The sequence below is a fragment of the Lithobates pipiens genome, unplaced genomic scaffold (assembly GCF_037356315.1).
Source record: "Lithobates pipiens isolate NorthernLeopardFrog02 unplaced genomic scaffold, aLitPip1_a1.2 Scaffold_24, whole genome shotgun sequence".
In the NCBI taxonomy this organism is placed as follows: Eukaryota; Metazoa; Chordata; class Amphibia; order Anura; family Ranidae; genus Lithobates; species Lithobates pipiens.
This window is the reverse complement of record NW_027507786.1, coordinates 5,548,762-5,563,412: the sequence shown is the minus strand read 5'-3', so window position 1 is coordinate 5,563,412 and position 14,651 is coordinate 5,548,762. Positions and strand designations below refer to the sequence as shown.

Here is a 14,651-nt window from a genome sequence, read left to right as displayed (position 1 = left end):
ACTCTCTACCGTCACCTTTCCGGCTATCCCCTCCTCTCGCTACCTTCAGGTGATCCCTGAAAACTCATCTCTTCAGGAAAGCCTATCACGTCTCCAACGAATCTCCTACCACTTCCATCAGCTCATTCCCCACAGTCACAACCTTTTGTACGACCTGCCCCACCTGATTAGATTGTAAGCTCTTCTGAGCAGGGCCTCTTAATACTCTTGTATTCTATTGTATCATAACTGTATTGTCTCCCTTTTTATATTGTAAATCCTGTATAATAATAATAACTCCGGGCGACATGTCGGGGGCCAGAGGGGGAGACAAGGACTGAGGTACTTCGATCTGAGGTAAGTAAAGCCCCATACACATTATCAGATTTTCTGTTGATTTTCTTCCTTCAGATTTACCAAAACCATATAAAATGAGGTCAGACCTTAGGAGTTTCAATGTGTATGCAATCAGGCAGGCCCTTGCACGTGGTTGCTAAATCTGAAGTAAAAAAAATCAGCAGGAAAATCTGATAGTGTGTATGGGGCTTAATACATAATGAGCTAGTATGCTATGCATACTAGCTCGTTATTCCTTTTTTTTTTTTGCAGGGTTTTATTTTTATTTTGCTTTCTCTTTAAACATTCTTATATTACTTCCTATTACTGACTGCAGTACTAGGAAGTTGCTGTAGACAGCAGCAGGCTGTTCTACTAAAATGAAAGTAAAAGCAAGTGGAGTCGTCTCTCCCTGTCCGCCGTGAATCTCTCAGGGTGGGGTTCAGTCGAGTCCTATATGGGCCTCAATAGAAGGGTCTCAGCAAGATGTGTCTGGGGGAAAAGTTCCAGCGATGGACACCAATGATAGTTCTATTTCTAATCAGCTTTCCCTTCCTGTGCCGGTCACAAACAGGTGAGTGTGTCTTTGCATTGTCAGGGTGAGCAAAGGGTTAATGTTTAGTGTGAAGACACAGAACTATACAGAGCCGCCATATTCTTCTGTAGTATTCCATGTTAACGGTAAGTTGGCATGACTTTATTATCCTCATCTTTGTTGGCATTTTGTGCGACAGATCCCAGGAAGTACAGGCGCAGCATCCAGCCCTGCTGCCAACAGCCTGTCAAAACGTTTGACATGCCGACATACGCAGATGATGGATGTGGTTAGACGCAGGGACCGGGAGGCACTTGTGTTTAACCCGCTTCAGCCCCGGAAGATTTTACCCCCCTTCCTGACCAGAGCACTTTTTGCGATTCGGCACTGCGTCTCTTTAACTGATAATTGCGTGGTCATGCGACGTGGCACCCAAACAAAATCCCTCCAAAAATAGAGCTTTCTTTTGGTGGTATTTGATCACCTCTTCAGTTTTTTTTGACAATTTTGAAAAAAAAATAAGTAATTTTTTTTACTTTTTGCTATATCCCCAAAAAATATATATATAAAAAAAAAAAATTTTTTTCCTCAGTGTAGGCTGATATGTATTCTTCTACATATTTTTGGTAAAAAAAAAATTGCAATAAGCGTATATTAATTGGTTTTCGCAAAAGTTATAGCGTCTACAAAATAGGGGATCATTTTATGGGATTTTTATTATTCATTTTTTTTTTTGTGACTGCGACATTATGGCGGACACATCGGACACTTTTGACACTATTTTGGGACCATTGGCATTTATACTATATTTTATACTATACTATATGAATGAATGAATGAAATACTTGTATAGCGCACAATGCGAACTGAATCACCTCTACTATATACCGTATTTGCCGGTGTATAAGGCGACCCGGCATATAAGACGACCCCCTAATCTTACAGGACAAAAACGCTTTTAAAACTGTACTTACCGTATAAGACGACCTGGCTTCCGAGGCTTCATATTTCTTCCTGCATTTGCTGGAGCCAATCACGGCGAGCGATGTATTCTATTAATAAATACAAAGCCTGCTTGGATTGGCAGAGGCTGTAACATCATCAGCCCGCGCCTCTCTGACTCTCCAAGCCAATCCGAGCAGGCTACAGAGTAGCCTGCTCGGATTGGCAGAGGTCGTTACTCCAATCCGAGCAGGCTTTGTATTCATTTGAATACATCGCTCACCAGGATTGGCTCAGCGGTATATACTGTATGTAGCTGAAGCTACATACAGTATTACCGAACACCAAGCAGCCATCCAAGGGGCTGACCCGGCGTATAAGACGACCCCTGCTTTTTGGCCAATTTTTTTACATGTAAAAGGTCGTCTTATATGCCGGAAAATACGGTACTATATTTTATATGCTATAAAAATTCACTAATTACTGTGTAAATTACACTGGCAGGGAAGGGGTTAAACACTAGGGGGCAATGAAGGGGTTAAGTGTGTCCTAGGGAGTGATTCTAACTGTGGAGGGTATGGGCTACAACTCACTTGACAGCGATCACTGCTCCCGATGACAGGGAATGGTGATTTCTGTCACAACACAAGGCAGAATGGGGAAATGCCTTGTTTACATAGGCGCGTCCGCGTTCTGAGGCTTTGTGACACGATCACCGGGAGACCGGCGGACATCGAGTCCACCGGTCCCGCAGGCACGGTCACGCTGTGCACGGCGGCACACGCACGTGCACCTGCAATCCCCAGCTCTTAAAGGGGACGTACAGGTACGCCCATTTGCCCACCGCTGCCATTGTACCGACGTATATCGGCGTGCGGCAGTCGGCAACTAGTTAATGGCCCGTACACACGATCTGAAAGACTTTTTTTGCTTAATAGTCGCAAGAAGAAATTGAATAGATTACTAAAGTCACAAATTCTCGTACGACAGGAAAAAAATGGGAAGTGATGTCATGTGTTGTAATGTTTTTGTATTGTATTTTCATACGACAAGTGTACTAAATAAACTAAAATTGTACGTTCTGGTATCGTACAAGGAACATTTTTGTGCTTATCCAATTATAATTATATATTGGATGAACTGTCGTGATTGGCTCTCGAAGGCTCTGTACTAACTATCCGATTATCGTACGATCGCGATAAGCGGTATTTTTCGGATCGAGTGTACGGGCCATAAGGCTGTATGTGTTTGTGGCTCAGATCGCATATGACCCTAAAGATAAGTGCCACTCGGGACAGTGTCCAGCTTGTCATAGACTTTGATGATAGATGTACCTCCCAGGTGCACAAAAATGCTGGATTTTAACACACATGGGCTAAATCACCTGTGTGCATGTGGCCCTAAGACCCCTTTCACACTGGGGCGTTTTTCGTGCGTTTTTCATGCGCTTTAGCGTTAAAAAATACGCCTGAAAGAAGCTGCAACTGCAATCCCAATGTAAAAGCCCGAGTGCTTTCACACCGAGATCCCTTTCATACTGGGGCGTTTTTCAGGCGCTTCAGCGTTAAAAAATACGCCTGAAAGAAGCTGCAACTGCAATCCCAATGTAAACGCCCGAGTGCTTTCACACCAAGGCGCTGCGCTGGCAGGGCGTCAAAAAAAGTCCTGCAAGCAGCTTCTTTGCAGCGCTTTTGGAGCGATGAATAAAGCGCCCCTTCCCATTGAAATCAATGGGAAGCGCCTGTAAAACGCCTGAAAAACGCCTGAAAAACGCTATTGCAGCAGCGTTTTGTGAGCGCTTTTAACCCTTTATTTGGCCACTAGCAGGGGTTAAAAGCGCCCCAATAACGCTCGAAAAACGCTGGTAAAGCGATGCTAGTTTAAGCGGCGCTTTACGAGCGTTTTTCGGGAGCTGACATTGTGAAAGGGTTCTTAAAGCACTTGGGCTTTCACATTGGGACTGCAGATGAGGCTTCTTTCAAGCGCTTTACAGGCGCTTTTTTTAACGCTAAAGCGCCTGAAAAACGCCCCAGTGTGAAAGGGGTCTAAATGTAAGTGTAATGAGCCTGTATTAACCACTTCAGCCCGAGCCTCTTTTTTATTCTTATTGTTTACAAGTTAAAGCGGAGGTCCACCCTAAAGTGGACCTTCCGCTCATTGGAATCCCCCCCCCCTCCGGCGCCACAATTGGCACCTTTCAGGGGGGAGGGGGGTGCAGGTACCTGTACAGTACAGGTATCTGCACCCACTTCCTGGATAGATCTCTGCGGAAAGGGGCATAGATTACGCCCCTTTCCGAAAGTCCCCCGCTGCCTGCTGGGAAACACACAGATCCCAGAGGCAGCGGGTCCATCCTTATTGCGCAGTGCGACTCGCGCATGCGCAATAGGGAACCGGGAAATGAAGCCGAAAGGCTCCACTTCCTGATTCCCATCCCCAAGATGGCGGCGGCAGCACCCGAGAGACGATCGAGAGATCGGCTTCGGGTGCCGACATCGCGGGCGCGCTGGGCGGGTAAGTGTCACTATTTTAAAAGTCAGCAGCTGCAGTATTTGTAGCTGCTGGCTTTTAAAAAAATAAATAAACGCGCACTCCCGGCGGACTCCCGCTTTAAAATCGTTTTTTTGTTGTTTTTTTTGCTAGAAAATTACTTAGAACCCTCAAACATTTTATATAATATAACATTTTCTAACACCCTAGAGAATAAAATGGCGGTCGTTGCAATACTTTCTGTCACACCGTATTTGCGCAGTGGTCTTACAAGCGCACTTTTATTTTGTGGAAAATATACAGTTTTTTTTAATTAAAAAATAAGAAAGCAGTTATGTTAGCCCATTTTTTTTTTATATTGTGAACGATGATGTTACGCCGAGTAAATTGATACCCAACATGTCACGCTTCAAAGTTGCGCCCGCTTGTGGAATGGAGACAAACTTTTACCCTTAAAAATCCCCATATGCGCCATTTAAAAATTGTACGGGTTGCATGTTTTGAGTTACAGAGGAGGTCTAGGGCTAGAATTATTGCTCTCGCTCTACCGATCTCACGTATGCGTTCGCATCTGCATGCGAGCTTGGCGGGACTGGGCGCCTACAAAATAGGGGATAGATTTATGGCATTTTTATTTTTTACTAGTAATGGCGGCAATCTGCAATTTTTGTCAGGACTGTGACATTTGTAGCAGACAGATCAGACAGTTTTGACACTATTTTGGGACCAATCACATTTATACAGCAAACGGTGCTATAAAAATGCACTGATTATTGTATAAATGTCACTGGTGGGGAAGGGGTTAACACTAGGGGGAGATCAAGGGGTTAAATGTGTTACCTAGGGAGTGATTCTAATGCCCCGTACACACGAGCGGGTTTTCCATTGGAAAAAACTCGGATGGTTTTTCCGGCGGGATTCCGCTCAAGCTTGGCTTGCATACACACGGTCACACAAACGTTCTCTGAACTTTCGACCGTCAAGAACGCGATGACGTACAACACTACGACATGCCGAGAAAATTAAGTTCATTGCTTCCGAGCATGCGACTAATTGTTTCCGAGTATCCCCCTCAGGGAGCAGGTGTGTAGTGGTACACCGAGCAGGGCAGCCAAATTGCAGGGATAAGAGTAGCAAAACAGGGTATTCGGCCGGAGCTCACTCACTGTGCGTCCTCTCAGTCGGCCATTCCGGACACGCCCCCAATTGTTTCCGAGTATGCGTCAAATTGTTTCCGAGCACGCATAGGAATTTTGCGCGTCGGAATTTTTACAAACGATTGGAATTTCCAATCGGAACTTTTTCCGAACGAAAAATAGAGAACCCGTTCTCAATCTTTTGCTGGCCGAAATTCGAAGTCCGATGGAGCATACACACAGTCGGAATTTCCGACCAAAAGCTCACATTGGACTTTTGCTGGGGGAATTTCCGATTGCGTGTACAGGGCATTACTGTAAGGGGGGGGGGGACTGACTGGGGGAGGTGACCGATCGGTGTTCCTCTGTACTGGGAACACATGATCGGTCTCCTCTCCCCTGACAAGATGTGGATCTGTGTGTTTACACACACAGATCCATGTCCTAACTCTGTGACTGTCAATCGCGGGTGCCTAGCGGACATCGCGGCCACTGGGGACGCGCATCGGCTCCCGAGTGACGCGGTGGGTGCGCCCCCCTAGCGGCTGGGAACGTCATATGATGGCCGTGGAGGATAAGAGAGACAACTTGCGGCCGTCATTTTACTATAGGAGGGATGGGAACAGGTTAAAGAGAAACGCAGGGTGTTCCCGAAAATATTAGGGTAATGGCAGCTAGCTTCTGCCATAACCCCGGTATTTAGTGTCTGATGTACGGTACGGTGATTTGCGTGAAGTGGTTATAAGAGCAGAGGAGAGTTATTTCCCCTAAGCAGGAAACAGCCACACCTAACTATTCCTGTGCTCAGAAATGACTCCAAATGTATTGTATTTAGGCTTCATGTACACAGAACGTTCAACTACCTCTCCAGAACACTGGAACTTGACAGCTAGTGAGCGCCGTTTAACCACTTAAGCCCCGGACCATTTGGCTGGCCAAAGACCAGAGCTTTTTTTGCGATTCAGCACTGCGTCACTTTAACTGACAATTGCGCGGTCGTGCAGCGTGGATCCCAAACAAAACTGACATCCTTTTTTTCCCCACAAATAGAGATTTCTTTTGGTGGTGTTTGATCGCCTCTGCGGTTTTTATTTTTTGCGCTATAAACAAAAAGATAGCGAAAATTTTGAAAAAAAAACCCATTATTTTTTACTTTTTGCTATAATAAATATCCCCAAAAATATATAAAAAAGAAAAGTTTTTTTCCCCTCAGTTTAGGCCGATACGTATTCTTCTACATATTCTTGTTAAAAAAAATCGCAATAAACGTTTATTGATTGGTTTGTGCAAAAGTTATAGCGTCTACAAAATAGGGGATAGTTTTATGGCATTTTTATTGATAATGTTTTTTTTTTACTAGTAATGGCGGCGATCAGAGAAATTTTAGCATGACTGCGACATTTTGGTGGGCACATCGGACAATTTTGGGCGTGATTTTGGGACCATTCACATTTATACAGCGATCAGTGCAATTAAAAATGACAATTACTGTGTAAATGTGACTGGCAGTGAAGGGGCTAAGTGTGTCCTAGGGAGTGATTCTAACTGTGGGGGGGTGGGGCTGTGTGTGACACGAGACTGATCACCACTCACGATTACAGGAAACTGTGATCAATGTCCTGTCATTAGGCAGAATGAGGAGATGCTTGTTTACATGAGCATTTCCCCGTTCATCCTCTCTGTGAGACGATCGCGGGTATCGAGTCTGTGGGAGCCACGATCACGGTCATGGAGCTCCCGCCGGGTGCCCGCAACCCACCTCTTAATGAGCCACGTACAGGTACGTTAATCTGCCTGTATGTGCCTTTCTGCCGCAGTATCTGCGTGAGGCGGCCGGGAAGCAGTTAAAAATGTCCGCTTTGCCACTTTTACATGCCGTGTTTAGCAGCATTCTTGAGCGTTTGCGTTTAGAAGCCATTATTTTTTTTATTTTTTTTACACATAACAGATTTTACAGATCCGTGTACCCAGTGGCGTAACTAGAACCTTCAGGGCCCCGATGCAAGAAACCATGAAGGGCCCCCCTGAACCCCAGCCAGGGCCCTTCCCGCCGAGTCTGGTGGTGGAACTCAAGGGCGTGGTCACAGGTATGACCTTTGTGAGCCCTGTAGTTCCACCACTGGTATCAGTATTTTTTTTTTAATTATTTTTTTTTTCATTTTTAGGTGCCCCATTGGGGGACTGTCCCTAGGCAGGATGGGGTCCCCGTTCTCCAGGGCATATGAAGTTACTGCCCCCAGGTGAGAAGGGGTCCCTGTCCCCAGAGGGAGATGGAGGGGGTATGTAATGGTGTGTGGGGGATGGGGTCCTCTCACTCACCATGACCAAGCTGTAGGCCGCGCACTGATCCATGTTGGCTTGGGCTCCATCCAGTGTGCTGGACAGGCGATCAGCATATCTCCCAGAAAGACCTTTCATCATCTGTGTATGACGGAGGAGGAGGGGGGGGGGGGGGGCTGGCAGACAAGCCTGCAGTGTCCTCCGGGGAGCCGGCTCTCATAGGGCTGAACTGCATCTGTGTGCTTAAAGTTTGTTTACCCGGGAGAAGTATGCAGTGCAGTGTGGGCCGGACTCGGGATGGGCGGGACTCTGGCTGGGGAGAACAGACATCGGACTGAGCGGCAATGCATGGAGCAGGAGAGGGGTACTCTGAGGAGCCGGCTGAGGACACAGGTCATGCGGGTAATGCACAACTAAAGAGCAGCCATATGTAGAGGGGGCTGCATGGGCCCCCTGCATCACAGGGCCCGGTTGCGGTTGCAACTGCTGCACCCCCTATAGTTACGCCCCTGCGTGTACCCTCCCAAACACCTACAGGCAGCAGGTACAAAGCTCCCTGGGATAAGCAGTCTCTCAGGCACTGATACCAAATCCAAGAAGGTAGTGACAAAGCAGTGCAATGTTTATTTGTTTTGAGCTGATTATATTAACCCCTTCAGCCCCGGAAGGTTTTACCCCCTTTAATGACCAGAGCATTTTTTGCAATACGGCACTGCTTCGTTCTGACAATTGCGCGGTCCTGTGACGCTGTACCCAAACAAAATTGATGTCCTTTTTTTCCCACAAATAGAGCTTTCTTTTGATCACCTCAGTGGTTTTTATTTTTTGAGCTATGGAGCCTACACATGGTCGGAATTTCTGATAAAAAGCTCCCATCGAAAATTTTACGTCGGAAAACCCGACCGTGTGTAAGGGACATAAGAGCTGTGAAAATGTGGAATAGAGTCCCTTCGGAGGTGGTTCTGGCCAGCTCATTTTGCTTTAAAAAAAGGCCTGGATTCTTTCCTAAATGCACACAATATAGTCCTGGTCTCTCTTGTAGAGCTGTGCGATTTTCAAAAAAAAATAAAAAATCTGTGTTTTTTAAGAAAAAACTCGATTCACGATTCTAATCAAGTTTTTGTTTTTATGGACACTGCGCCGGTCCCAAGGAGCTGTGGGCAGGAGTTTTTAGGTGAGGCCGTGGCTTCGGCCTAGTCCGTGGCTTCCGGCCTCACAGACTAGGCCGAAGCCGCGGCCTCGCCTAAAAACTCCTACCCGCAGCTCCTCAGGACCGGCACGGTGTCAGCGCCGGTCCTGGAGAGCTGCAGGCAGGAGTTTTTAGGTGAGGATGCGGCTTCAGGCCTAGTCTGAAATGGAAAAAAAGCGATTTGCTTAAATTTTTAATTGATTTGACCTCTCAACTCGATTCAAGATTTAAATCATTTTTTTCCCCAGCCCTACTCTCTTGGTAATGACGCCACTGACTGGGGACAACTATTGCACTGGAACCGATGACTTACACATGGTTACAGGACAGGTTCCCAATTCCCCTATCCACCATCATCCCCTAGTCACACCAGGTTTACATACAGTTGGGTACACCGGATTCCCTCTTCAACAAGTAGGTACTTAACCTCTTCTGGTGTGGCTCGAGGTGAATTTTCCATATCTACAGCGGTAACCCTGAGCCACACTCGGGATCACATCACAGGATCCAGGCACAGTTACTTACCTTGTCCCCGGGACCCTCGATGTCCTCCCGCTGTGTGTGCGAGCCGTGTCCTCCGCTCGATTCATCACTGTGCCGGACTACATTCCCTGCGAGTGTCACAATGCGCGGGGACAGAGCCCAGCGCCAAATTCAAAAAGTTATGCCGCGTACACAAGATCGGATTTTCTGGCAAACTTGGTCCGGTGGGCCGGAATCCAGCGTACAATTCGATCGTGTGGGGGCTCCAGTGGACTTTTTTTCCCCAAAAGTCAGACGGACCTAGAAATAAAACATGTTTCAAATCTATCCAACAGACTCAAGTCCGAGGGACTAAAAATCAGGAAACCTTTCGTCTGTGTGCTAGTCCGATGGACCAAATACGACACAAAGGAAGCTATTGGCTACTGGCTATTGAACTTCCTTGTTTAGTCCCGTTTACGTCATCACATTCAAAAAAACTGACTTTCGAACGGACTTAGTCTGGCCGTGTGTGGCCAAGTCGGTTACATTCAGAAAGTCCATCAGACCTCCACCGAAAGTCCATCGGGAAGACCGTCGGACCTAGTCTGACGGAAAGTCCAGTCGTGTGTACGCGCCATTAAAAACACAATACATACAGTACACTGTGATCATACAGATTACATTACTGTATCAAATAATTTCACCTCCCTTTTGTCCCTAGTCCTTTGTCCAATGCCCTGCATGCAGTTTTATATTATTGTAGCGGATGACATTTTGGACAAAATGTCATACGCGTGTAAATTTAGTTTTTACCTCAGAACAGTAGGGGTTTTGAGGGTTAATTATGTAGGTTGGCCTTAACATCAGTCTGGCCGGGCTGTGTTTCTGTGTTCTGCCTGGTCATGTGAGCAGTGAGGTGCACATGACAGGCCAGAACTAGGCCTGGTTTGACGTTTTGATTATCAACCTTCTCGGAACCAATCAGTGGGAGTGCCGGGCCTGCTGGGGAGTCTGGGAAGGGGTACTTAAGATGTGTGGGTCACGTGTTTAGCGAGAGGAGTTCGTGAGGCCTGTGTGGTCTGTTCTGGTTCCAGGACCGGGGTAGAATGGCAGGGCTGGGCACAAGCACGTACAGGTACGTTGCCCTTTAAGAGCCCAGCTGTGGGTAGCTCGCGCGCCGACAGCGCACTCGCGACCCGGTCCTGAGTACCGTGCCCGCGGGACCCGCGGACCCGATTGCCGCCGCTGTCCCACGATCGGGTCACAGAGCTGAAGAACGAGGAGAGGTAAGTGTAAGCAAACCTCTCCCGATGCTTCCTAGTGAGCTTGTCACTGATCGTCTGTTCCCTGTCATAGGGAAGGACAATCAGTGATGTCACATGCCAAGCCACGCCCTCTACAGTAAAAAAACACACATTAGGTCACACTTAACCGCTACACTACCCCCTGTGACATTTTTACAGTAATCAATGCATTTTTTATCTCATTGATCGCTGTATTAATGCCAATGGTCCCAAAAATGTGTCAAAATTGTCCAACGTGTCCGCCATAATCTCGCAGTCACAATAAAAATCGCTAATCGCCGCCATTACTGGTAAAAAAAATTATTAATAAAAATGCCATAAAACTATCCCCTATTTTGAAGACGCTATAACTTTTGCGCAAACCAATCAAACGCGTATTGCAATTTTTTTTTTACCAAAAATATGTAGAAGAATACGTATCGGCCTAAACTGAGGAAAAAAAATGTTTTTTATATATTTTTGGGGGATATTTATTATAGCAAAAAGTTAAAAATATTGCTTTTTTTTTTTTTTCAAAATTGTAACCTTTTTTTTTTGTTTATAGCGCAAAAAATAAAAACCGCAGAAGTGATCAAATACCATCAAAAGAACGCTCTATTTTGGACGACAATTTTTTTGGGTGCAACGTCGCACGACCGCGCAATTGTCAGTTAAAACTATGCAGTGCCGAATCGCAAAAAGTGCTCTGATCAGGAAGGGGGTAAATTCCTCCGGTGGCTGAAGTGGTTGAAGTGATACTAAAGCCTGGTACACACAATGAGATTATTGTCGTCCGTTCTTTTTTTTTGCATGCTAATCTCCAGAACCAGGCCTGGTTTGACATTTTGATTATCAACCTTCTCGGAACCAATCAGTGGGAGTGCCGGGGCCCGCTGGGGAGTCTGGGAAGGGGTACTTAAGAGGTGTGGGTCATGTGTTTAGAGAGAGGAGTTTGTGAGGCCCATGTGGTCTGTTCTGGTTCCAGGACCGGGGTAGCCCTGTGAGGGGTCCCGTCACGGGGTGTTCGACATCCCGCGACATGTTCCGGTTAGAGGCCCCTGATAGACCTGCCTGGTCTGGGGTAGGGATCCTCCTGTTCCCGAGTCTCGGACCCTGCTGGTCCGAGGCGCAGTAACTGAGGGAGGATTCAAGGTGTCCGGGTGTGCTCTCGGCTTGGAGAGGCACAGCAGCTCGTGGAAGTGACCGGGGGAGGACTCTTAGGAGGAGGGCCGGTAAGTGGCATCCTGGGAAGTGCCTGGTTACTGAGTTGGGAAGGACATTGATGGATTCACGTTTTTCCAGTACCATTGAGGAGACGGGACACGTTCCAGGTACTGAGGAAAAGGTTCCTGTTCACCCTTAGTTACAACTTGTACACGTTCATAGGATTGCTTCAAGTTTTGAGTCAACGTGCTGGCTGCCATGATCTCTGGCTAGAGATCTGTTCAGCCTTGACGTAGCCAGCTGCGAGTGGCTACTCTCTGGGTGGAATTAGAGACTTTGCTAGACCTGCAGTTCAAGGTGCCCGAGTTCTTCACCCATGCCCTCTGTTCACATGAGAGACTGTGTTATTGGATGTTACTGTTGCAAAATAAAACCTTTGAAAAAGGACTTTATCTGTGTCAGCATTCAAGTCATTGGGTATCAACCCTGGGAACCCCTAGATGTGGAAGAGCAGGCCAAGAGAAGGTAACTGGTAAGCCCAATAAGTCAAGGCCGCCCTGCAAGGGTTGTGGCCGCTACATTATAAATACAGTTCTTTCCGCCTGGAAGCTTGAGATTGTCCATGGCAACCAAAAAGTGTCCCTTTACGTCAAAAGAGGTTTTAGATCAGCTATAAAACAGCGATAGTAAATCAGAATCACTTGCAGAACTGAGTGATAGTGATTGTTGACGAATATCCCCACAAAACACTGAAAGTAACGACAGCAACAATTCTGCAATTGATCAAATTTCAGTGTTTTGGGTTTGATTACATTGTGGAAATACATTTTCTTATTATTATATTATTATTTGTTATAATTATTTATAGGTTTTTACTATATTATAATTTATGATTTTGTGTTACAAACTTTATCATACCCGGGAAAAAGTTTGAGAGCTGGATCTAAAATTTTCCGACAACAAAACCCGATCTGACTTTTTCCGATCGTGTGTAGAGAATTCTGACGCACAAAGCGCCACGCATGCTCAGAAAAAATTTGTAGACGAAATCTATTGGCTACTAGCCTCTACATCGTCCTGTTGTACATTTTGTATGTCACCTCGTTCCGAACGATCGGATTTTCTGACAACTTTGTGCGACCGTGTGTATGCAAGACAAAATCCGTCAGAAAAAAAAAAAAATCGGATTTTGTGGTCAGAATGTCCGACCGTGTGTATGGGGCAGAACGATTCTGACTCCATGCTGGGAGCCACGGATGCATAAGATGCATTTAGGTGAAAAAACAGTAGGGTTTACAACCCCTTTTTAAAGTGCTGTTCCGGGAAAAAAAAAAAATTTAAAGCCAGCAGCTACACATACTGCTGCTGGCTTTTAATAAATGGACACTTACCTGTCCTGCAGTCCCTCGATGTCGGCACTGCAACTGATGTTTCCATCAGCTGTTGGTTGCTGCCACCGCCATTGCGGGTAAGGGAACCCGGCAGTGTAGCCTTTCGGCTTCACGCTGGGAACCCTACTGCGCATGCGCGAGGCCCCGCTCCTCTCTCCTATTAGCCCAGCGGCCAAGGGAGGAGGAGGAGGGAGCCCCGCGGTGACCTCCCGGCCGCATCACGGCCGCGGCCGGACTCCCGGAAGTGGGAATGGATACCTGTCCTCCCTCCCCCCTGAAAGGTGCCAATTGTAACACCGGAGGGGGGGGAGGAATCCGATGAGCGGAAGTTCCACTTTAGGGTGGAACTCCGCTTTAAGGACAGGTCCTCTTTAACCAGGCAGGAAAAAGTCACAACTCCTCCCCTGAATGGGTCGTGCAGCCACAGTAACTCACAATCAGAGAGCTACTCCAGAGAAACCAATCAACAATCCTATCATGATACTACAGTTCAGTTTAACCAAACAGCCAATAGATCACATCAGGCTAGTAACTGCGGTCAAATGGTATCGTTCCGGAGTAGGCGTGTAGGGAAAACCTGACTATGATTGGTCCAGGGGGTGTGTGGTAAAACCATGGTGTGGCGGGGAGAAGGGAGGGCGCGCATGCGCAGTACAAGCAGTTGGAGATAATGACAGAACGTCATGACGTCCTGACCATGTCACCCGCACGTCAGACGCTGGCTGGGGTAAGGCTGTGGCGTGAGCACGCACGTGGCTGTAAAGAGGCAGCGGTGGTGTGGTGACCCTGCAGGGGCGAGGGGTCAGTCAGTATGACGGATCAGAGCACCTGTGAGATTTTTGTAGTGAGGGGCCTGGGAACAGAGGAGGGAGATTCACCAAACTCTTGTGACAGCTGAATATCCTCAGAGCCGTTGGATGTGCCTCAGCGCAGCCTTTTCCTAGAGTTCAGGCTCCACCCAGTCACCTCAGGTCTTGTAGCCAATCCTAAGGGAGCTACTTAACTTCCCTTTTAGGCCCCTTTCACACTGGGGTGGTGGGTGCTTCGGTGGTAATGCTATTTTTAGCTGCGCTTTACAGTCAATTTTGCGTCACTATTCTGCCGCTAGCGGGGAGCTTTTACCCCCCCCCCCCCATTAGTGGCCGAGAAAAAGTTAAAACCACCGCAAAGCACTGCTGCAGCAGCGCCATGCCGGCGGTATAGCTGTGCTGCCCCATTGATTTCAATGGGCAGGAGAGGTGGAGGAGCCTTCATCGCTCCAAAGATGCGGTTTGCAGGACTTTTTTTAACCACTTTCCGTCCGGTCAATAGCATATTGACGTCTGGGAAGTGGTTCTGTTATCCTGACTGGGCGTCGTATGACAGGCCGCAGCTCAGATCGTAATAAGAAGCACATTGATTATCAGCACAGCCCCATCAGATGTGCCGAAAAGGTACCCAGTTAGTGCTCCATCAGGATCG

At 47.1% G+C, this 14,651-nt stretch overlaps 1 protein-coding gene across 1 annotated transcript in view; it reads left to right on the top strand.

Annotated features, from left to right (window-relative positions):
• Nucleotides 1-681: 681 nt before the first annotated feature.
• LOC143929633 (uncharacterized) overlaps nt 682-14,651 on the top strand; it is a 44,160-nt gene continuing 30,190 nt past the window's right edge. Inside the window, exon 1 of the mRNA XM_077453544.1 lies at nt 682-889. Coding sequence (XP_077309670.1) covers nt 802-889 — 88 coding nt within the window. The 5' untranslated portion in view covers nt 682-801. The remainder of the gene's footprint in view (nt 890-14,651) is intronic.